Raw genomic sequence first — 26,315 nt, forward strand, 5'->3', positions numbered from 1 at the left:
TAGAAATAATATTTTTAATTGTCAATTAGTACAAAACACAGCAAGGAAATTGGAAACAAAATAGTTGGTATCAACTCTAGTTCTATAGGATTATATAGTACTAAGTTGAGATAAATGATATATTTAAAAATGTAGAACCTGATCCAATATGTGTGAAATTGGCATTTTCAGCTAATTTCTATGTTCTGGATTTCTTTTGCTGAGAGAGTCTGCTGTATATATTCAGCTGAGAACAGGGGCACCAAGGACACCAGCTAAACAGATCCTTCATAGTAAATGTAGCCATTAAAATAGAAGACAGTTACATTAAAAAAAAAAAAAAACCTACATTCCATCAGCATGATCTGATAGTCTGCAGTCAATGAAGACTTTACTGCACTATCTTTGGGGAATGTACTAGGCATGGATCACCTCTCAGGTTTTGATTTAATGGTGTATAAGGTAATAATGCTACATATTTTAGACAGAGTTTTCCATTCTGAAGCAAAGTCTTTTAAGAAGAAAAAGCAAACTGAAGGCAATCGGAGTAGAAAAAGGATGAAATGTTAAGTGACTTCAAATGTTCTATGTTGGGCTGTGAACCTTGTGCCATCTTACCAAGAGGCTAAAATTAGCAAATGATGGGTAGGAAAATTGCCATCAGTTTTTACAGTAAGTAACCTCTAACCATCTACCACTAGAACATGCAGTATAATAAAATTATTTAATTAGTTACCCAAAATGGAATTTACAATATTTCTCAAGAGCAGGTCAGTGGCAGAGAGTGGAAGTTAACAGGGTAAACTGTCTTGTTTTTGTGACCCTTTGCATAGCCGATTCCCTGACATGTGAACAGGAAAATGAGACATGACTAGAGAAACTGGAGAATGTGCGGTGTGCCTTTAATTAAAACACCTTAAAATAGGATGTACATCAAAATGGTAACACTTGCACATTTTAAAAACCCTCACTGACAATGAATTCAGAAGACTTTAAGGAACTGAGGTAAGGGGGATATTACAAAACCTAAGTGTTTATATGGTAAATATGTAGCACTATATAAAAACACAGTGGTTACATGGCAAATAATTACCACATAATTCCATATGAAAATTGATCCTATAGTAAATAAAAGTTTATATTCTGCTCTTATGTATAGAGATACATATAAATCATTATGTGGCTAGGAGTCTAGGTCATATACTGAAACATCAGAAGAATGAGTTGAATTTAAAAATAGTTCTCAAAAGGGGTGCCTGGGTGGCTCCATTGGTTCAGTCTCTGACTCTTGATTTTGGTTCAGGTCATGTTCTCACGTTGGCCTCTGTGCTGACAGTGTGGAGCCTGCTTGGGTCTCTCTCTCTCTCTCTCTCTCTCTCTCTCTCTCTCCCCCTTCCCCCCCCCCACTCTCTGTCTGTTTCTGTCTCAAATAAATAAATAAATAAATAAATAAATAACTTTTAAAAAACAAAACAAAACAAACAATAGAATAGTTCTCAACATTTTAAATTCAATCTATTCAGGTATACAGGAGGAGAAAGAATCAGCCAAATGTTATAAAGCACAAATGTTGGTACACTGAGAAGATTCCTCTAGTCCTGTTCCTTCCGATGCCACCATTCCCTGGTTGTCCCCTCTGCATTGTCATGTCTAAAATTCAATGATTTGCAATTCTGTTCCTTGGGTCAAATCTTTCTCTTCTTAAAAGTCTCTTTTCAAATGTGCCAATATTACTCAAACAGGTAATATTTTGATTCCCAAAGTCCTTATAATTAATCTTTTCTAAAAAGAGGCAGCTGAAACAAATCAAGCACAGTTTGATATCAGGTACAAAAGGGATAAATGGGAAGATGCCAAAAACAGTAAAACTCAAGAAATTGAGTTTGGGGAAGCAGAAAAAAATGCTGATTGGCAAAAGTGATAATTGTTCCCAAACTTAGACTCTTAGTCCCAATTGGTTTCAATAAAAAACAGATTATTCAAGAATTTGTATGTAAGAAGAACACCTCATGTCCCACCCCCGCCCCAGCCCCCGCACCGCCCCACTATAAGATCAGTGTTCTTGAACACATATCCAGTACAGCACTTTTACTTTACTGCCCTTCAATACTATCTAAATGCTGGTCTGAAACTGACACGATTCACTGGTCTTCTCTCCCCTACCTTTTTTCTATCAGAAACAAAACAAAAATGAAAGAAAAATAAACACATTTAAGGAAATACTTGCCAAAATTCTGAAATGCTCTGAGTAATCTCAGAGGGTGCAAACATATTAATTACTACAAATTAGTCCAAATAAAAAGGCTTGAGGGCATATAAAAAAGGACCAAACAAGATGACCTATATGCTTTCTCTCTTGAATAAAGCTAGCAATTGGATAACAACTAGATTTCTTTTGGAAAGATGATTCCCACCTGGCTAATCAAATCTTAGACAATTATGCAGGTTTACTGATATCAAGGGGAAACATTAGGTAAAGTCTGTTTTTACTTGAAAAATCTTCTGATCCTATGTTAAGTTGAAAGAGGATCCGAATGAATTATATCTCATCTGTAGAAGAAAATAAACTTTTAGATCACATAGTTTGTTGGGATCAAATAAATCATAGTAAAATCCCGCCTTCAAAGAACTATTATTAATATGCTAATATTCACTTGGGCAATTTGGCAGCTGGTCTTGGGCTCTGTGGCTTTTTCAATTGACTTGCATAGTAGAAAACAACACATTGTATTGTTTGTGCATGACACCAGGCAGTGGTGGGAATCAACAAGGAAAGCCAAGTAATATCTAAAGAGATGTGAGCAATGACTTGATTAGAAGTAGTCAGCAAAGATCTGTATGTTCTGAATGGCAAAAGACCATAGGGATTTTTTTTTAATGTTTATTTATTTACTTTGGGAGAGAGAAAGGGAGGGAGAGAGAGTATGCACACTGCACACATGTGTGAGAGTGGGGGAGGAGCAGATAGAGAGGAAGAGAGAGAATCCCAAGCAGGTTCTGCACTCTCAGCACAGAGCCCAACAGGGGCTTGGTCTCATAGAGCATGAGATCATGATGTGAGCCAAAATCAAGAGCTGGACACTTAAGCGACTGAGCCACCCAAGCATCCCAAAAGACCCTCGGGATTAATGGGAAATATTTGAAAATACAGAAAATGACCCATATAGAAAATAATGTGCTTGGGGACCAGAAACATCACATCTTAACCATACTATGCTCTATACATTAGCTATGTTATTTTAGACAAATCAATTATCCTCTCTGAGTCCCAGAAACTCTAAAATGGGGTTTAAATATAACAATAGATTCTCATCAGCTTAAAAAATGAAGATATATATGCTTTTAATATTAGGGAAAAAAGTCAATGAGGGAAATTGAAAAAATAAAGATTCTTTCTAGCATGTATGATTTACAGGAATAGTTCAATATCAGTATTAAATAACTTGTCATGGTTATGGTCTTTTCTTTTCTTTTTTTTTTTAATTTTTTTTTAACGTTTATTTATTTTTGAGACAGAGAGAGACAGAGCATGAACAGGGGAGGGGCAGAGAGAGAGGGAGTCACAGAATCCAAAGCAGGCTCCAGGCTCTGAGCTGTCAGCACAGAGCCCAATGCAGGGCTCGAACTCACAGACCGTGAGATCATGACCTGAGCCGAAGTCGGCTGCTTAACCGACTGAGCCACCCAGGCGCCCCATGGTCTTTTATTTTCTATGGCTAGAGCAGTGGACAAGTACTCATTTAAAAGAAGAATTTTGGTAACAACTCTAAAAATTGTTGAGATTTTTTTTCTCATTCCTCTTGTCCATTATCTACAATGATGTATTTAATCTTTTTTATTTTCCATTTGATGCTCAGGCATGATGGCTTATAAGTCTAGTACATACTTAAATTGAAATTTTCTCCTATTCCATTACTTCAACTTATACAGAAAATAATTAAAAATTCGCCATTTATGAAGGCTCAAATGAACATCCTGTTTTGGTATTTCACAGAGCAGTCAAGACAAAACAAAAAAAACCACGAAAACTCCATTTTAAGAGGTGGTGAATATTTCCTTAGTTACCTAATCCAAAATTAAACAATGCATGAGTAAATGGTTCCTCTATTACTCCTTGAAATTGGGATTCATATAAGGTGATGAGCTTTGCTCCCCAGCAGACACACATAGACAGAAAGAGATGGGCTGTGGATCAGCTATCATAATGGACATCCCTGAAATAAAGCTCACAAAGCTATAAAAATCATAAAAAGCACATGCATGAAATGACAGAATAGAGTGTGACTGTCAAATGTTGACTCAGTAACAGTTAAACCCCTTCTGGCTGCACTTTTTTTTACGGTCTACTTCTATACTAATGACACAGGAGGAAGAACGAAACAAGAAAGGTTTTTAACCCTCCAATTATGTGAGCCTCACAGACCACCAAAGAAGATGAAAGATTATTTATAATGTCATAATGATTTATCAGTTGGAGATTTTTCTCATAAGCTTAAGTAAAATATAAAGAAATAATGCATATGTCTATCCCCTCAACCTTTCAGTTTCACCCTTGCTTACTGAGAACACTGTTTTTGTAAAAAATAACCATCCACCCACATAATCTAACAGCACAAATGGGAGAAAAGGCTTTCTTGCAAATTTTATATAAATTATATACAAATATATACTCTCTCTTTCTCCCTCTCGCTCTCTCTCTCTCTAACACACACACACACACACACACACACACACACACACACACACTTCTCTCCAAGACTAACAAAAATGCAAATTGAAGAAATCACTCACTAATTTTACTCTGGCCAAATGTAAATGTATCCACTAGGATATTCCTAGACACGTTTACTCTGAAATCTGGTATTCCTTAGGAATATTTTCCAATCATTTTCTCCATCAGAGAATCAATCATAGAGATATGTGAGCAAAGGGGTTGGAAAGGTCCATAAATGTCCTCTAATCTAGTTATCTACAAAATCAGCCTTATCTAATCTTGATGCTTTCTTTTTCTAAATTCAGAGATTTCCCTAGTGGAGAAAATCATGCATCAGAACACATAATTTTGTTCCACAGTCTAATTTCCTTTTATGAAATTTGGTAGCCATCTTCATGAAATGTTTCCTAAAGCTAAGTATTTATTTTAATAAATATTTAGCCAAATAAATATTTTAGCTACATTTCTTAGAAACTTAGTTTCATCAGGCAATCTGATCAAATTGAAATGTACTGGCAGATCAAATTTTCTTTAAAAAGTATTGTGAAGTTGTAGATGGAATGGTTTTGAAGGAAACACAGTTAGTATGAACTCAAGTCTTAATATACACAAATAATTTTCCAAGACTTGTAGATGGAATTGATGAATGCAGATTTATGATTTTTAAATAATTGGTTTTAAAGCATGAGAAATATTAGGAAGCTAATGACAAATAATTCTGTTTTTCATGAAAGAAGAGAGAAATCTGAGGAACAATGACCTGAGCAGTTAATGGATATTCCAGAAAAGACAGAGCTGATGGTTATAAAAATTAGCTAAGAGCAATTAGTAGAGGATGTAGTGACAATAAAAAATGAGTATGGATTCAGTAACAAAAACAACGTTATAACGACTTCAGTTTATTTTTCTATAGGAATTAGAATGTGGACCATGATGCTCGATGGCCATAATATTTTGGGCTTTGGATTATGTTCCTATCAATCCCCTTATTGTCATGCTGGAGAAGTTGCATGGGGCCGATGAAAAAGAAAGTTGAATGAGGTGGGAAGAGCAGATCAAAAACATCTGTCTTTAAATATCTTAAGAATTAACTTATTTAAAAAAAATCAAGGCCTGGTATTGTGAGAAAGGGATAGAATTTGGTCATACGTAGTCAAGAGATACAACACTGACCAATGGTTTTAAGTTATCAGGTGAAAGATAATGAACCACAAAGAGTTGTCTAATAGTCACAAGTCTCTGTCCATTAAATGAGCTGCTCAAGATGTAAAAAAAAATTTCCCCTTTCTGGAGATTTTCAAGTATGGGCCATATGACCACCTGCCTAGCATATTAAAAATATGGAAGAGGAAACGCAACATCAGATGACAGGTTGGATTCAAGGCCTTTTCATTTTCTTTCAAACCTGCAATTCTACATCCTACTTTACTGGACACTCCCTAAAATAAAACTAAAACAATGCGACCAATGTATAAAACTATAAATATTTTCTCTATCCATAAATGACAGTTTCTTAAAAGTTTTTAAGTTTCAAAACTTAAGGGAACTCCACTTATAATGGAGAAACCTGCAATCATTCTATTATAGTCAAGGAAGATATTGCAAATTATGAAAAAACCTTGAGTTATTGAGGTATATTTTGTGAAGAGACTGTCAAATAGCAATCAGACTTACTGATTCAGGTACTTTGTGAAAGACACACTTATGTACCCAAATTCAACATTACTAATTTAGCCCTTAAAACTGAGTAAGTTTTAAGGAGAGAGGAAGAAGGTGCTGCCAGAGAGAGGCAGAAGGTGCTGAGGCCTGGGGGTGTAACGCACAAAAAGGCCACTCAAAGCAATCTGCAGAAAACAAATCAGTCACAAAGAAGGTACACAGGAACACTGCCATGGCAAAATATTGGCCCTGGCTTATTTGTCACAGTTGTGTTTATGGTGTGTACATGTGGAGGAGAGAAGGCAGAAGAAGAAAAAAACTAAGAATCAAGTTTTCAAATGTTTGTGTATGTGGTCAGCATCCAACCAAAATCTAAAAAAAAAGACTTTGTTATATTTCAAAGCAGGGCAGATATAGACACTGTGCACACCGAGTTAAATCAAAAGGGTCAACATGAGAAAAACAGGAGGCCAACAAAGAAAAATAATAGAATTTATAACTGACACAGGATGTCCGGTAGGTGGGAGGGCAGCATAGATGTAAACAAAAACCTGAATATTGTCTTATATTAATTATTCTATAAACAATGGATAACTCAGTTATTGAGATACAGAAATGTACAGACAGAATTTTTCTCTTTAATTTTTCCATTTCATGGAATAAAAGCTATAAAACTGCTAGCATTCTTATGACTGTAGCCTCAGTAGCCAGTAGTTACCTCAGTTAAATAAATACAATTGGACTATTGGAAAGAGTCATGGCTTGGTCCAGAAAGGCTGGGTCTGACAAATAGAAACGGGCACATCGGAGTTATTGTTCACTTTTCAATTATCTGTGGTTGTTTCAAGGGAAGGGAGAGAAAAAATACAGATTAGAATGGATATTTAAAATTTCAATTTAATAAACAGCTAAAACTTCACATGTTTTATCAGCACTGCTTACGAGAAGCAAAATAAATAAGATGGAGCATGTTCTTTTTGTTTTCTTTGCTCCTCCTCTTGTGTGCGGGGGAGGAAGAGAGACCCAGGAAGGGACCTGACACAGGAAAAACAAAGTAGTTGGAAGAACAATGTATGAATTGTGGAAATGGTGGTTGCTTAAAGGAGATTTTTTTTTTTAAGTTGATCTATTATTGAGAGACACAGAGAGACAGAGCATGAGTGGGGGAGAGGCAGAGAGAGGAGGAGACACAGAATCCGAAGTGGGCTCCAGGCTCCAAGCTGTCAGCACAGAGCCTCACGCAGGGCTCGAACTCACAAACCACGGGATCACGACCTGAGCCGAAGCCGGACTCTCAACCAACTGAGCCACCCAGGCGTCCCTTAAATTAGATTTTTTAATAAAGCCTCAAATCATACTACATAATACATATGACCAACACTGGCCCAGGAGCTAATCATCAGGCAGGGTACTTTCTTGAACTTCTTCAGCCCGGTCCATTAGAAGACAGACTGAACTTTAAGCCACAAGACCTTGGTTTAAAAACTGATCTTCCACTGGAATTCCTGTAATCTCCAATCTCATTTTTATTCTTAATTAAAATTTTTTTAATGTTCAGTTTTATTTTTCAGAGACTGAGAGAGACAGAGAGTGAGCGGGGGAGGGTCAGAGAGAGAGAGAGGGAGACACAGAATCCAAAGCAGGCTCCAGGCTCTGAGCTGTCAGCACAGAGCCTGACGCAGGGCCCAACTCACAAGCCATGAGATCATGATCTGAGCTGAAGTCGGACGCTTAACCAACTGAGCCACCCAGGCGCTCCTCATTTTTATTTTTAAAATAAAGATGGAATACTGTTCTGCTCATATTACAGTATGAGACTGAAAGCTGATGTGAAATCACTTGGGAAAGGGTAAAGCACAAAATAAACATCAGTAGCCATTATTATTTCTATGACTCATAAACAAGTCTTTCTCATTTGTGGGGAAAAAAAAGAGAAAAGCTATGATTGAAAAGATCAAGGAGATCCTTGAAATACATGCTAAATTCAGAACATTTTCCTCATAATTTTTAATCTGATTTGGTAGTTTGCAATACACGACAATAGAGAATACAACACATCTAGTAAATATAAGAAGGTAACTGAAAAAAACAAACGTCTGTATTATTTCAGTGCTTTAATGTTTAAATGTCTCTAAGATGACTATTCCATCTTGGGGATGAGGAAAGGACCAAGGGAGAAAAGAAGGAAAGACCATTCTTAACAGATTTTTTTTTTTTTTTTTTTATAAAAAGAAAACGTCTGGTCCAACAACAAAAGTGATTCTTACTTTCCTTATGGGAATTTAGGAAAAATGGAAATGTGGGCACATGTATGTCAATTTACAACCCCATCACCTTGGCATGACTACTGCATTATTATTCTTCTAGCCTTTTTAACATGCAACATAGAAATATACTTTAAAAATATCTAGATCGTTCTCTACATGGTGTTTTCAAACTTGCTTTTTTCAGGAATACTATTGTAAGCCTATCATGTCTTTAAATGCACAGACAATTTCAATCATCAGAGAGGCCTGTGGGTGTCTATCCGAAAGCCCAATTTGGCATGCCCTGTGTGTCTCATTTTATTGGACCATCCTGCACTAACCCCTCTACCAGAATGATGTAAAGAACACAAGACTCTCTGTTTGAAAACATGCACAGCTTTTCTAGGCTTGAAAATTAAACCATAAAAAGTTTACTGGAAAAAAAAAAACCTTTAAAAAGCTCCTTAAAAACTCACACCATAATTGCTCCCCACCAAGCGTGGGCACTTGCTAGCTGCAAGTTGTGGCACTGTGACAAATGTAGCAAAACTGAAAGCGGGCTATACTAAGAGAAAGAAAAAGTCTTCCACTGGCCATCTGTGAAAATAAGGCATGTGGCCATTAAATGCAGAGGCTGTAAATATACACAAACTCCATGAAGCAAATGGCAAAAAAGGACTAAACTTCAAGCTCAAACAAATCAAAATGTTTAATGCATAGTTACCACTGCTGGACGAAAACAGCTCTGATCTTTGCAGTCTGCAAACTCGGCATGTATTTCAATTAAATACCCCCAAAAAGAAAAGAAAGAAAAAAGAAAGAAATGAAAAGACACAGAAGAAAACCATCTGGAACAAAAGGCTATAGACAGCCCATACTCAATTTCTAGAAACAAACAGCCCCTTTAACTTGCACCAGCCTGTCGAGAATGTCGATTGGAATTATTGAAAGGCTGACATATAGAGTGATGGATGGGTGATGACATAATACCTATTCGCCTTTTTGTCATGGTCTTTGAAAACTGGCTGCTCTGTGCTGATAATATTCACTAAGGGGTTTTCCTCTCCCCTCCTGTCCCATAAGAAGTGTTCCCTAGCTAAGACACTCAGAATTAAGAAGGTTTTATGAATGAAAAACAAAAGAAAAGAAAACCTAAGGATCAAATGCCAACTTGCACACAAAAAGCTGGTCTAGATTTCCTAATAATCAGTTGCCTAGAAAGCAGTTCCCTATCCATTTTATATAAATTTTCAGAGTAGAGAGCCTCTAATTATAAAAAAAAGCAAGCATTCAACATCAGATTTTATGTATCTTTTAAAGTCATGGAATAATTAATATGCAAATGTAGAGATTAAAAAATAATACTTTTATAAAGAAATACTATTAATAATTTGTGTTACTGTAGTTTTTCCTAGACAAATTCCAACCAGCAGACTTAAAAGTTGGGGAGCTTTTTAAAAATCACACATGCGTGCTCACACACAACTCGGCGCCCCCCTCACCCCCGACCCCCAGGTAAAAAGCTCCTGCTTTGCCAGGGTGCGGTGATGATCTATCTCACTTCCTCGTGCAGGATTTACCTAACATGCCTTTCTCCTTAGTGATTTTTTTCCTCTAACCACTGAAATAGCTGGTTCTAATTTGACTTCTCTAATTCATTTTGACTAAAGGCAACATCTACAAAAGCCATCCATAAATCATTAATTAATTGTAGTATCTTCCACTGAACACAGACGCATGAGTTCCTTCACAGTCACTTTTTCAAAGCGTAACCTGTAATTCACAATTCCTCACATGCCTTGTCCTTATCTAAGGGAAGGAGCATATGTTAGATAATGCTGAACTAGATACACTGTGTCAGTTTCTGAAGAGTTAACACTGCTGGCCCCATCCATCAGATGGCCAGCGAAGCATCAGGAAAGAATGATGGATGTAAAATTATTACAGGCCTGCCATCCGATACACTTACTGCCATTTGTAACTAATGCTGGGACTGACACACTTTTTTTCATTATTAAACATCCACATTAAGTCAACATTGGCCACTGTCATTTCATGTTTGGCACTCCGTTAAAGGGAAAGAAAGAAGTTGACAATAGCAGAAAAAGAGGAGGTTGTAATGGAAGTTTCCAAGTGCCAGGGTTATAAAAATTAACCTCTGTTTACAAATTAGTCCATATGATATTTGGAAAGGCTTCTCATGAGTATGACTGACAAGTGAAAGAGAAACTGCCATTGTTATTGAATAAAGTATTGTTTAAAATATACATTTTATTTGCTAAATTTTCACCTTATTCTACGGAAATTTGCAATGAATGTTCACAGAACCTCAGAAGGAAAAGTAAGGCATTTTGCCAGGTATTATTATTTGGAGTAATAGATGAATTCATAGCATGGGTAGGCATTTAGATTTCAAGTACACTGTAGGCAATTAATGTTTGCTTGGTGGATAAATTCTCTACCTTAAAAAACAGACGTGCACATCTGTAGGTTTATTTTTGTGAGTGGCATCAATTTTATATATGAAAGTAGGACCACAGTTGGGCTTAACATGTAGAAAGCATGTGTGAGAACACATATTCATTGGTTTAACCTGTCACCTAAGCAGTTTTCATGTATGTGTGCGCACATGCTTATGTGTGATTTAATTCTTTATGGACCACAGACAAGGTATGAGGCCCTGGGGACATGTAATGGCGCAAGAGCAAAAGTAGTTAGATGACCACAAATATAATATAATGAAAACAAACAGGTTTTATAAAGAAAATGTTTGAGAGCTTTGATACTTTTATAATGCAGCTGTGGCTTTCAATGGCCTTTTCTTAATAGCCATTCTGGTCCTTTTCTTCTCTGTCAACATAATCTTTGATCTTAAGATATCCCTTGCTCTCTAGGGGGATAAGGTCTCTAATTCTGTTCCAAAATATCATTCCTGGTAAACTTAAGGCAAGTTCTCTTCCTTTGACCAGTAATTGTCTTAAAGGAATGCATAGGACCCATTTCTACCCAAATGAGATGTTTGTGGAAGTCAGCTTCAGGGGTGCAGTGAAACATCTCTATGTGAATAATGTAAGAAACACTCCAATGTGAATGAAGGAGGGAGGAAAAACATCTCTATGCGAAAGAGGCCTGAAAAGAGCAAAGAGAAAACTCCTTCTCCTTCCTGAGCTGGCATGGTTGTAGGTAGAGCACCAGTTTATGACACTAAGGGAAAAACTAAGCGAATCACAGAGATTTCAACCCTGACATTGCTGAGCTGATAAACTAACACCATGAACTGCCCACTCCAGAACTTCATTATGTGTTAAAAATGAATCGTTATTTGTTGAAGCTATTGTGTTTAGACTTCCTGATGCATGTAATGAAACACATGTCTACCAAATACCACAGCATAGGCATCATTCTCCTAGGTTAACTACATTGGGGGTGAGGGAAATAAGCAAGGAAATTTCTGGAAATTTCTGCACTATTTCAAGTGCATTGGGTTTCTATTATACTAGTACTGCCTAGTGGTATCAGGACAAAAACTGAGGACTTTATGATTCCCTCTTAACTACGGCTACCTTCAAACACAAGGTCAGAACCTGAGTATGCAGTTGATCATATGGTCAAGACTGTGCCAAGCGGGTGCTAATGAAGCAAAGCAGGTGGTTTTGACAAGCCAAATGTATGAGAGTCTTTCTGATTCTTTCTACCTGAGAAGATTTTTTATTCATCCATAACACTAATCTGTGAAGAGCTATGTGATAAAAGATAACATTATCCGAATATGCAATCAGGCTATAATTAACCTGAAATGACAATTATAAATAACACTGTGTCCCAGAGTTTCCAAGAAACCTGACATACACAGTTTTTGGGTATGTTGACACACTTCCAAGAAAAGTAAAAAATGAAAAATCTTTTAGAAGTCTTCAATTAAAATGTGTTTTAGTAAAAATGACTTTCATTATGTGTTTTGGTGCATATTACTAGAAAACATTTGTCCCTATCTTCACACCTCTAATTGTTTTTACTACCAATTACAGCTTTTCAGAATTACGACTCTCTACTTGGGACAACCATGTTGGTCATTTGAAATGTGGAGAAAAGTTTCTGTGTATAAGGTTTGCGTACTCAAGAAAACAGATCTGCACTGCGGATTCCAACTATCTGGGTCTCAGGTTGTGCTAATCACCTTTCGGACAGATGGGAGCGCCAGGCTGGATTTCTTCTCTTTTCCCCTTTCCTTTCTCCCAGATCCTTTCTCTCTTTTTTTCTTTTATCTCCCCTTCTCCTTACATCTCCCACACTTTCCGGGTTTTGGAAATTGGGAATATTGCTTTAGTGAGAGAAATGTCCTTTTGGGATTCAAATGGTATGATACAGTGCAGAAATTTACCATATATTCTGTTTATGTCTTTCAAACGGAAGCAAAATTCCAAACCAACTACTCATCTACCTATGCTTTGGCCATGGATAAAGCCAGGCAAGTATAAAAATCTATTAAAAAGGTAGGTATTAGGAAATTAACAACGGGATAGGCAAAGTGATGTCACTTTATGTGGAAGAATAAGCAGCCACCTTTGTCAACTCAGGTGCAGAATCGATCTGATATACCAAAGAAAATGGGTGGGGCCTTTATTCACTTCCTATAAGTAGGCTCACAAACATAAAGGTGCCATGACTGACAGTCAAAATAATAATTTGATTTAAACCATATACTTCATAAAGGCAGAGAACATACTTTCTTGTTCAAGTACATAATACCACCCCCCCATACACAGCAGGTATTAATTAAAGAACATAAATTTGACATTATCGCATTCCCAGGAGTTGCACATAGATCAATCATTAATATTGTAGAAATGACAAGCAAGCTAGTTCAATAGGAAAGGGCAAGCACAGTTAATACCTGCTTCTCGGGAGAGCTTCAAAAATCACACTTTCACTGTCAGGTACCAAGGAGTCATTCAGAATCGTCTGCTGAAAATATTTACTCACACCTTACAAAAGTTTGCCATGCTATTATAATAATGGAACTGTTTCACTTTATTTTAAGATTTTCACTTAAAAAAACCATAAAAATACAAGACTGTTGCTGATGACATAACTCAGTCGCACTGAAAGGGCACGGTGAAGAGATCTGGGAAGGACAACATTCTTGGGACTGGAGATATCTTAATTGGCCAACAGATTTTGGCAGGTATTACTTCAAAAACAGATTTCTAAAAAGTTCTAATTCTACAAAAGAGAAAGGAACACTGAAGGCAGTAGCTTTCAACAAGAGGCAACTCTCACTCCTGCAGCGCAAATAGAGAAGGTGCTAATCAGAGAGATAAAGTATGCTTGGAACAAGTGGAACAAGAAGTGGAAATAAAGTTCCCTAACAATGGACAACTATGGAGTAAAGTGAATGCAGATGGCTCCACTCCTGTTACTTAATCAAAAGGCTGAGCAGAGTCACTGGAGCCGGCATAAAGTCATGTGTTAGAACAACAGCTGATCTGTATTAGAGAAGATTAACTCGCAGTGCCATGGTGGAGGGCCCAGGATTATTTTATGTACTTCCATTGCCTTACAAGCCGTCAGCACAATTATTGCCCTCCGATCTGAATGACTGATCTGTAACCACAGCTAAACAGCATGCTGCTTAGGGGCCTAGGAGCTTCATGAAGATGAATTTCCATACCATCAAAGTGCTTTTAATGGGCTCCCTGATCCAACCACAAGGCCTGTTTTGCAAGTATATAGAACTCAGGATGAAGGCTTCCTGTCCAAAAGGATTTGGTCGGTTGTCACTTGACAATTCCCAGCCAGCACAGGGGAGGAGAGGGGGGAGATAGGTAGAGTTGTCTCTGCTTTGGAGGATTAAAAAAAAAAAAAGGGTACAGATGCTTGCTGAATGCAACCAACTGCTGTATCCACAGCTGAATTCAATGCGCTTAACAAATAACGGCAATTTAGCTATGCTTGCGAGGAATAGCTTGAGTCACTTCGCATTAGCATCTGGCTGAGTGTTAAACTCATTTCTACATGGGGAGCAGAGAAAAGGAATTTCTGTTCAAGCATCCTTTCAAGAATGTTTAAATATTTGAATATAAATTCCTTCATGCTTGCTATCATTCCTTCTTAGAGCTGTCACGTTGCTTTTCCCCCTTCCCTTCTGGTGCTTAGCTAGAAAAATTTTGTGCTCTTCTTGCTGCACCAATGTTGCTCTTGTTATGTTGTGTGACTGCAAGGGATGTGTACCTAACCATGCTTTGCTCTCCCCTCCAGGAACGGAGCAGAATTAAAATCATTTCCCCATCCTTTTGACCCATGTTTGGACCAGACGAAAAGTACAGTTGTGACAGGATCACACATATATTTCACTTTCGCTATGCAGATTGTGAGCTTAGAGATTGCACATCAAATTCCATATAAAACCTGGGAAACCAGAAAGCTATCAAATTAACAATCTGCTCATTCTGGACAATACTGTTTGACTCACAAGCTTCCCATGACGGTTAACTTTCAAGTTGCTGCTAAGTAGCTGATCATTTTTTTTCCCTCTTATTTACCATGTCTCTTTAGCTATAGAATTGTGAAAAGGAGACTCGGTAATATTTTAAAATTTCAATTAAAAAAATCACATATTACCTACATAAATACATCTCTCTGAGCATTCTATAATAACATAATATTTTTCTGAATAAAATACCATGCAGCTTAGACACAAGAATTTGAAATTAATGTATCTCAGATGAATTCAGAAGTTTCACTGGGCTTAGGCATAACAACAATGTACAAGTTTTAAAAAGCACATTTTGTTTTATAATAAAGTCAGAATTTCTAACTGTGCGGTCATCTAAAACTTGACTGTGCTTTGCAGTGGAAACATATTATGACAAGCTCAGGATCCTAGTTACTTAGACTGTGAGCGTGGGTATCATCCAAGCTTATGCTGATTAAAGAAGATTCAGGATTTTCAAATCCAGCTCATCCCCAAATACAAGTTAAGCATCTCTGTAGAGCAAAACTTTCACTCAGACTCAAATATTTCAAATGCCATTCCATTTTAATGCAAACAGATGGCAGACAGGGGGTTATTAATTGTCAATAAAGTTTGGACATGGATAGAAGAGAATTATAACTCTTCTCATTTGCAGATGGTTTTGATTAGGATGGGCATGGAGATTTTTCTGTATTGACAGAGCGGGGGGGAAAAGGAGGGAGAAGCATCATTCTGAGGATGGTGAGGTGAGAAAACAAAGGAGAAAAGCTTTCAGGCAACGGAAGTAGTTTTGGAAAGTCAGATCTTTTATGAACTAACCTTTTCTGTCCGGCAGTTATTGAGACCTAGACTATTCACAACAGCCACCTTCCCATCAAGCACCTGTTGCTCCCGCCGAAGCTGCTCCTTCATCTGCCGAGCTTCTTGGATTGCCTTGGTGACAGCATCATGGTCATTTAAATAACCTGAAGGTGTGACAGAACAAAGGCTATGTTTTGTATAAAGGCATGGAGAGCTTAACCTTTAACCATAAAAACCACGTCCTTTTTGCGTAATGGCTAGTGTCTGGCACATAATAATTTTTCAGTGTCATTTGTCTACGACGAATGAACGAATGAGTAATTGATAATGACTGATTCACACAGTCATACGTGAACATGCTGCCAAGTACCTGTAATGCATACACAGTACTTAAGTGAAATATAGTTTTTTCCACATGCTTGGAAAGTTCACAATATAATTTTTAAATAAACTTTCAGTTATCTGAATGTTTTGTAGTGCCCAAATAAAACCTATCTTTGATACTTGTTTTCATGTAAGGATCATACTGCAGGATATGGGTATTGATGATTATCACTCTAATTACCGACATTCTCGCAGTGTTAGAAAGGTCAGTTTAGAGTTTGTACATAGCACTATTAGCTGTGTTATGTACAGAAGGAATAAATCATTATTAACTAAGTGAAAGGAGATCATCCCCTCACCCCCCCGCCCCCCCCATTGATGGTGAAATAAACCACAGGTGGCAGTGATTTGCTATGGATACAAACTTGTAAGAGGCTAAATTTCAAGCATGGATGTAACCAAATACCTGTGAATTGTACGATCAGAAATTGTGGCTACTGAAAACTACACTCACATTTAATTCACACTTTTCATAAGACGGTCAAATGACCAACTTGTCTATAGCTCCATAATCCAAAATTAGTTAAAAGAAAAAAAAAAACAAAAAGAAAAGAAAAATTGCCAACATAATTTCTTTTAAAGAAGAGGTTTGAGGAGCAAAACTAATTTTTACCTGAATGTTAACACTGGTCACTTATTTATTTGATGCACATTATTATGATAATCTGCACGACTTTAGGGTAGAATACCGATGGGAAAACACTGTTTTGTAAATATTGAAAGGGAAGCTAATATATCATCTTTCACTCTCCCTATCTTTTAACTAGGGCATAAAATGGCATAAACTGAATCTATAATATGAAATTGCCCAGAAAAGGGACTTGTTTGTGACATGAGGCTAAATCTAACCAGATCCATTGGTGAATTGTGACAGATGGAGGGACTGTGAGACAGAAGGCAGGCACTAATCACACATAAAATGACCGGCTTGCCTCAACATGTTCCATGGATTCCAGCAAACTTTACACCCTAATCCATTTTTAGAACAAAAAACATCTGGGCCATAAATCCTCTAATCTGCCAAAACACGCTATTAAATCCCATGATTTGTTGAAAAACACTAAGATTAAAGAAAGGAAATATAAAATGGCTAACTGCCGTGTTAGGAAAGTGTTATTAATACTCTTTCTTTGTCTCAATTATGAATGTTCTGGTACTAAAGAGCCTTGTCTAATCATGTCAGATTACACATCCTCATCGTATTGCTAGATTCTTCTATCTGATCTGCTGATTGCCAAAAAACATAGAATACTTTCTTGCTGCTTAAACATTCTATTGAAGAAGCTGATGTCAGATTAGTGCAGTGCTTCAGTGCAGGAAGGTTTCTAAATGATCCATGCTTTCCCCCCACCCCCTTGCTATGCACAGACTAGACTTCATCCTCTGATCTCCTTGAGGCAGAAAGATAAGTTAGTTCCAGTGTAGGCGACAGAAAGGGGAGCCTTGAAAGCTACTATATGTTTTGCTTTTCAGAGCTAAATTCATTGGAACTTATTCAAAGAACAAAACCTCATTGCTCATTATAAATTCTCAAAATACAAAACCTCATTGCTCAATATAAATTATAAATAAACACATTATAAATTGTAAACAACAATTTAGACCCAGGTCAAGCCTTTAGGGTTAGTGTTTACTTTAAATTATGGTTGTTTTTAACCTTATATTATCCTCAACATCCTGTCTTGGTTCTCTTGAACAATTTTCTTAATATATTATTCTTGAACTTATTCTGTTCATGAACACTACTACTCTAGAAAGAAATACGGCTCTTAGATGACAGTGGTGGTCTCAGTATATGTTCATTTGGTGAAAGATCTGAAGACGATCAGCCTGATTTTCCTATCCTCTAACCCCTGTTTATGTACAACCTGGCATCATGCAGTCTATTTAGCTTCTCCAGAGCACAAGTACACTTTGAAATTGTTTGGCACATGGTGTTGAATAAAAGTATGAATTCTTTATGTTTTTTGGGTGCTGCCAAGATAACATTGTGCAGAAAAAATGATTAATATAGATGCAAAAGGGATGCAAATTATATGGAGGTGAATAACTGACAGACATATGTTCCGTAATGTCTATTTCCAGTTTGAGGTGTGTATTCCTATGCAGGTGGAAATGGGCATCCACTTTAAAAGAAACATTCCTGCTTTTAGAGACTTTGGAGTATTAGCTAAAATGCTATATGAAATCTAACATTTGTATGTGCTGTGTTAAATCTTAAAGGCATTTTATACATCACAGAGTTGAATCATAGCAGGGTCGCTTGCTGCTTCTTTACATTTTGTTCTCGTCACAGTCACCAAATTATCAATCTTGCCGATTCCCTCTCTCTTGGCAAATGGCCTCCCCTCTGATTTTGGAAACACCAGTATAAGGCTGAGCTCTCACCTTCCTGCCCCACCCATACCGCGACTCCTACCCATGTTCGCTTCAAATCTGTCTCTTTCTGCCCACTGCCTCCTCCTGCTTCAGTGAAAATGTTGCCTCTACCTTCATTCAAGGCAAACCCCCGAAGCTCGTGTTCGAGTTCGATTTCTATACTTCACCATTGGTCATTCTCTTTCACATTTCTGTCACCTGTATCTGAACTTCTCCACCGTCTCTAACCACTTCAACTTGTAAGTACTTCATTTTCTCCACCTGAGACAAAGCAAATAAAGTCTCTCTCAACTTTGTGCTGCCTTCTCTTTCCAACTCTCTCTCTCTTTACCTTCTAAGATTCTTACCACACTCCCCATTCCTTCCTCACTCTTCCATTTCTGCTACAATCTTGTTTCAGCTTCCTTGCTTTTTTAAACAGCCAAATCCAAGGGACATTAGCCATGCCTTGCAGAATGACAACACTGACGATCCCCTCATTCTAGAAAGTGCTTTCTTCCTTGTTTCTTATCACAGCGCAGGATCCCCTTTCCTCTCTGACTTCTCCATCTTCAAATCCTTGCCTGGGATCTGTTCTTCACCTCTCCTTTGATTTGGTCCAAGGTTACAATTTTCAGAAAAAGTTTGCATTTTGGAGTTGGATAAGCATGAACGGAAATCCTAACTTTGCCACTTACAAACTATATAAATTGTACATGTTGTTTTACCCTTTTAAGTCTCAATTATGTTATTGGTTAAATGGAGATAACACCTAGAGACTAGATAATATAAATTTGTGAAGAGTAAATGAGTTAATACAGTCTTGCATAATGGTCCATGAGAGTTACTCACTGTCAGTTTATATACAAAATGGCATAGTGAAATGGGCAAGATTTGGGCATTGGATTCAGAAGGATCTGGGTTTGGAAAGTGTGACATTTGCCAAATAGAACACTTGATGTCATTGGATTTCCATTTCCATTTACTGTAAGATGAATGTAAGATTGATGGGAGAATTAAATGAAATTACACATTTTGTGAAGGAGTAGATAACATTTGGTACCTGAGGAGGCAGTAAAAAATGTTAATTCCTGTCTTTTTCTTTTCTCTTGCATTTGGTCTATATGCTCACCCTCAGCAGTCTTATTGTATGACATTGACAATAATGATAAAATCTGTGAAGGGATATCATTTCTTGTTGGTCCAGAGTTTCAAGGAAAAGGGGTCATGCCATCAGAGTCCAAAATGCCCCAAATGATCACTTGATACATTTTATTTTGCCTTAATTATATATTTAGGCACCAACTTCATCATAAGATAGGATCAGAAGGAGTGTATGTACTTAGGAGAGGTTTGGTGAGCCTCAATCTTAGGAGGGAAGTGGGAAAGTAAAGGTCAACATGACTTCCAGTTAATACCTCAAATGAGATTTGGGAAATGTAGGTTAGGGATCATTAACGTAAAACGTTTGTGAGATCCTGTAACCTTATTAAATTCACCAGTTTGGTTTTTTATGCCTTGGTGTTTCTTCTTAATCACTACCAACAAAATTCTCAAAATTAAAAAGGCCCCTTTTATATATTTTCAGAGGCAGAAAAAAAATGGGGAGGCCTGGAAATAACCTGTGTTATTTCATGTAATTCTTCCATCAACCTTACATTTGTTCCATTACAAAAATGGTAAATGGTATAATATGACATCTATTTAAAGTTTATATTTTTAAAGTGGTTTATTGTTATTAAATTCCATGGTCAGCTTCACTTAGGAAACCCACGAACAATCTTAGGATAAAATCGAAACAGAAAGAGTATGGGCTGCTCCACAAGGAAAGAAGCTGTTGAAAGGTAGAAGGAAAAACAGAAAACCACTTGTAACAGGTTGAATTGTGTTTCTCCAAAAAGGTATGTCTGTGTCCCAACCCTGGTGTTTGTAAACGTGACCTCATTTGGAAATAGAGTCTTTGCAGATGTACTTATATTGAGGATCTTGAAATGAGATCACCCTGGATGTCAGGTGAGTCTTAAAGGAGAGAGATCTGATACTGAGACAAAGGGGAGAAGGCCATGTGAATGTGGAGGCAGAGTCTGGAATTATGTACCTATAAGCCAAGAACACCCAGGACTACCAGAAGCTACAAGGAACTAGGAACACAAGGCTCTCCCTCAGAGCCTCCAGCAGGAACTAACCCTGCTGACACCACTTTGGATTTTTAGCCTCCACATAGTGAAAGAATAGATTTACAGTTTAAGTGACCTGGTTTATGGTAACTTGTTGTGGCAGCCTTCGAAACCAAATACCACAATTGGTCTGAATGCACTCTAAAAGTCAAGGGTGATCCCAAGTACTATAAAATATCTGCTACCTACCTCAAATCCTTCCTGATTTGTAAATACACATACCAAGCTTAAATACACATACACATATGTTTAAATACACATACCAAGCTTCTCTACTTGTCTGTCTCATGAGGATCTGAAAAGCAGCATAGAATTCATTGTCTTCCCACTGCCTCAGCCTGTTTTTTTCTACATTCTTTATCCCTTTCCAGTGGCCCATTCAGTCACCTGAGGGATCTCCTTTACCCCATATATATAACAGGCAACCAAGCTGTGACAGTCATGCCTCCTCCTCAGCTCTCAAATGTGTGTCTTCTCCATCATGATGGTCACGGCTTTCACTAAAGGCACCTCATCTCTCACCTGGCTAATGCCTTAAACTCTTAACTGGTTTCCCTATCTTCGGGCTTACACTCCTTGAAAATATCTTCTTTATCTGCTTCCAGATAAAGCATTCCAAAATATCCTCCCAAAGGAATCTGGATCATGTCACTTTACCTGATTAAAAACCCATCTCTTGGTACCTTGGTGCTTAAAGGAGCATTTCATAAGATGATGAGATGTAATATTCTGTGAAAAAATAATTCCATGTTCAAATAAGTGTGGGAAATACTAAATTAAAGTGAAAAAAGGTTTCTTTATTGCACAAATTCCCAAGATCGTGATAATGTTAATGTGCGCTGTGAATCTTCCAGAGATAACAAAAGTATGCAGCTTTTCCCAAATACACTGGAACAAGACACCCTGTAATGTTCCCCCCAAAATGTCATTCTGGGATAAATTCCAAACACTTTACAATGGCCTAAAAGTCTCCTCATGATATCAATTCTGCTTATCTTTCCTGCGTCACTTCCTGCTGGTCTCTCTTGATTCTGTGTTTAAGCAGCACAGGACTATTTCCTCTTCCAAGCACTGGCCTCTGTCTCCCAAGCGTTTCTCTTTTGCTGAAATACTCTGTCTTTTTGGTGTGTTTGGGACTTTATTCAGATGTCGCCCCTTCTGTAATGACTTCCCTGATATACCCCAGGCATGCTCCTTGTCAACATTAGAACTTCTCATCTATATGCTCTTTCAAAACCGTATATATGCTTTTACAGTCACATTGCCTTCCATTTGTCTAAGTTTGTCTTTCACACCAGTCTATGAACTACTTGAGGGCATTTTTAAATTTTCAGTCTTTTATCCCTTTGGCCCATGGCAGGGTCTACTGAAGGAATAAATGCATATTTCTAAGTTGAAAGTATCTACCTTTGCAATTCCAGGGTGATTATTTATGTCATCACATCAATGGAAGCTTGTACCACATGACACATATTTATTAAATCCATGGATTTAACAGATGCTATGAAGGCAATACAAAATCTTATTTACTACATATTTATTTTACATAGGGCTTTTCAGCTGTAAGCAAAAGCAAGGGCACATGTGTTTCAAGTTATTTTTAACAAATACTAATTTTTTTTCTCAATTGTTGAGGTCACTTATCATCATCAAACTTTTGGCACCCTGATATGTAGCCATTTCTTCATCTGTGAAAACTCACAAGAATTAATTAGATTATAAATGTGAAAGCAATTTGTAAATTGTAAAGTGTTATGCAAATGTTAATTGCCAGATGTTGAATAATACCCTCAACTTCCTAAAAATCCAATGGCTTTCAATTAAACTATTATAATATTTTTGTTTAATAACCTACCCTCATAGCAGTTTTTCTCATTAAAATTGTAAACTACTGAAATTTCAAGGTAATGTCCTCCTTCGAACTTGAAAACATTTCTCTTCATCTTATTGAATCAATGTGAGTCTACTACTTTTGCTCAGTGAAGTTTTACTTTTCAAGTGTTAATGCCTCTGAGGAATAAAGGGTAAGACTAAAACATCCTAATATCTTCCAAAGACTTAAAGAACAAGACTGTAGGCATCTAAAGCCTCTCAGACTTCCATCTGCTCATCATCCTGCCAATCATATCACATAGAGAAGATATTTGATTTCCATTTATTGGATGAGAGGATAGAGAAAGGACTGAGAAGAGCATCTAATGCGGAAAGGCTATCCATAGGCTGAAAAGAGAGCATGCCAGCCAGAGACCACTATCTTATGGCCCCGACCTCCACTGGCTGTGAGTTTGGGCACGTTACTTGGTCTTCATGTACAGTTGCTTCCTTGAAATTAAAATGGAGGAAATAAACACAGGGTCACAGAACTGTCTACACTGTGACAGGAACTCACTTAGAATTCCTGGGTAAGCACTTAGCCTCCATAAGCGCTGGTTCTTTATCTGTAAAATAACAAGTTTTGACTAGATGATATGGATATCTGCTCTATCTATTTAAGGGTCTATAATTCTAAAATCAGCTTAAGTGAGAAATAGATTAAAATGCCTTGAAAAATGTTAGAAGTATTACACATATGTACAACATGGGTGAAAAAGGCCAATAGAAGAAAGATAATATTTGGTCACAAGATTCTAAACTTATCCATCATTCCTCTGACCTATTCATACCTTTTAAGGATCCCCTTTCTTTTGGAGCAACCTATCCTTCGTGTACCATACCAAAGGCGTTCTTTCAGAGTACACTATAAGATTGGTCTCCAACCTCAAAAACTCACTTTCTCTATTTGAAGCTAATAGATATATAGCAAAGAGCCCATGTCATTAACGATAACTTCAGTTACTTTTAGTTCACAGTTTTCCTTGGTTTATTAATGGCATCATACATTAATTCTTCTTTCAGGGGTGACCTTTACAACACTGTTAATGCTCACAGCTTTTATCCAATGACATTATTACTCATTACAGTTCAGCTTTCAACATCTGCATTTGCTGAAAAGAGAAAAGTAAATCGTAGTGGCCTCAAATCCTTGGAAAATATGAGAGATGTGTACGTGGTGAAAGGATTTTTAAGGGAAAAAAGTAAGAGAAAAAAGTTTTAGTAGTGGAGAAAGTCAAATGATAAATGTCATTGAATACATTCTTGCCTTTTTTTGGTCACACTTAATACCTGGAATGCTGAAGTAAAAAAAAAAAAATCCTTACATGATAAAAATGCAAATCTATTAGTTATTTTGTTAGTTAAATATTCTACTTCTAGCAACATTACAAAAGTAGATCATAGACCAGCGTTGTGATATTTACAAGCATCGTGTCTATTATGGAAGTGAATCATTCCTGCCAAATAAAATATTTTTTCTTTTACATACTTAGGACATGAAAGCAAACCTTATCTTGGAGTCCATTTAAGATGTTGAGCAGAGTAACTGAGTTAAACCATAACAGAATGGTTCATAATGATAAAAAGCACATGTGAACCCCAAACCTTTTTTAAACTCTCAAAATTAAAGTTTTCATAGTTTCTCTTGTCACTGCTGCCCCACTGCCCCAGACTGGCTTCCTCTTGGCAAATAATCTGGAATTCTACTCTGTGGAAATTGAAGCATTTGAAATATATTCCTTCAGGCTTCTTTCTGTCCATCCCACAACTTCTCTGTAACTTTCCCTTTTTTCCTTCGTTTCATTCAGTCTCAGATAAAGGAAGGGCTTTGCTGCTTTCCAAGGTTAATCCTTTCTCATGATCTCTTCCATCATCATCCGTGTTCTCTTTCATATCTTTATCTCTCTCTGACTCTTCTTCCCCGTGACTTTATATATATATTTTCATATATATATATGAACGACTGCCCCATTTTAAAACCTGTCTCTACTCAGTCTTCTTAAAATATTCACTTCTCAATGCCAAGCTTACAAAAAGACTGGTCTATATATCAACTGCATTTTCTTTCCTCATTGTCTTCCAAATCATTGTAATTGAAATTCTCCTAAGGCATTCTCCTAAAACTTCTCCATTAGAGATTACCTCTCCATGAGCTCTAGCTAAATCATAAGGCTTTTCTTTTCCATGTTTTTTTTAACTTTTCTGCCAAGTGGGTCACCATTAAATACCCCTCCTTTCTGAAACTTTCATTTTTCCTAGGCTAGCATTTTCCTATCTTTATTCTTATTCTAAGACATTCACTTGCTCTTTATCAGTTTTCCCCCTAAAGAAGAATGATGGTTTTAAAATGTGTCCAACAATACTTTGATATTGCTTCCTTCAGAGCTGGACCTTAATACCGTTTCCCTTGAGTTGGGCTGCATTTGTGATTCTCCTATAGTGAAAAGAATAAAATAGACTGGACTGTGTGTGACTTTCAAGACTAGGTTTTAAAAGGCACTGTGGTTTTCTCTTTGTTCTCCATCACCCACACTGGGGAAAGTTGGTTTCCATGCGATGAGCAGCCCTTTGAAAAGACTCAACAAGGTAGAGAATGGACCTACCAGCCAACAACTATGTGAGTCAGACATCTTGACAAAGGAGCATCTATCCCTAGTAAAGCCCATATAGATGATTGCCGCCCTGCCTAACATCTTGACTGCAACCATGAGGCCTTAACCCAGAACCACTGAGCTAAGTTCCTTCCAAATTCTGACCCCTAAAACCTGTGAGATAATGCATGTTGGTTATGTTAAGCTGCTGAGTTTTGGGTTAATTTGGTATTCAGTAATAGATAACTAATACAGTAGGTGATACCTAGGATTCTTTAGCCCATTTCTCTTTTTACTATATACACTCTTTGTTGGTGAACAACTTCTTTTTTAGGGATGCATATATCTTTTCAAATTAGTGCTTTCATTTTATTTTGTTATTTTAATCCCAGTATAGCTATAATACATTAGTTTCAATACAGTAATTTCATAATTCTGTGCTTGGTTTCAATATAATGATTTAGTAACTCTATACATTACGCTGTGCTCGTTGTCGTAAGTGTACTCTTAATCCCCTTATACCATATATAATTCTACATCTAAAATGCTAGCACCCCTTCACATATCAGAAATATTTATAGTTTCCTCCTGAATATGTATACCTAAATGGCTCCTTGTCTTTTAACACTTAGGAAATTTTTATATTTATGTCTTCCCCTTCATCAGCTTCCACTCTAGTCTTCTCTTTCATAGTTAAGGGAGGTATTATCGTTCTTACTTTATGAATTAAAAATCCTAGACTCCTCTGTCTTCAACCTGAACCACACCAGGTACTTTCTATTGAGGGTAAGTTATATCAATTCTTCTTTACTAATATCTCCTCAATCTATTCTCTCCTTTGTTTTATCATTGCTTATTTTTATTTCATGGAACTAACTAACTCTTGTCCCGCACTAAAGCAATGGGTTCCCTGATTCCAGTCTCTTCCTGATGCCAATACTCTTCTTTCTTAAAGTTCTGATCAGATTGCTGTCTGGAGAAAAAGTCAAATTTCTTAGGATAGCATTCAGTCAGATTCCATCTGCTCTTTTCGGTTTTAGCCCTGATCACTTTCCACTA

The 26,315-nt window shown here is 37.0% G+C and overlaps 1 protein-coding gene across 13 annotated transcripts in view; it reads right to left on the minus strand.

Moving 5' to 3' along the window:
• The window catches only part of SOX5 (SRY-box transcription factor 5), a 1,013,639-nt gene that overhangs the window by 13,836 nt on the left and 973,488 nt on the right, over window positions 1–26,315 (minus strand). For all 13 annotated transcript variants that reach the window (XM_049627167.1, XM_049627170.1, XM_049627165.1 and 10 more), the window contains one exon: window positions 15,893–16,038. In XM_049627167.1, the coding sequence (XP_049483124.1) occupies window positions 15,893–16,038 (146 nt within the window). The remainder of the gene's footprint in view (window positions 1–15,892; window positions 16,039–26,315) is intronic.

Source organism: Panthera uncia, chromosome B4 (genome assembly GCF_023721935.1).
Source record: "Panthera uncia isolate 11264 chromosome B4, Puncia_PCG_1.0, whole genome shotgun sequence".
NCBI lineage: Eukaryota > Metazoa > Chordata > Mammalia > Carnivora > Felidae > Panthera > Panthera uncia.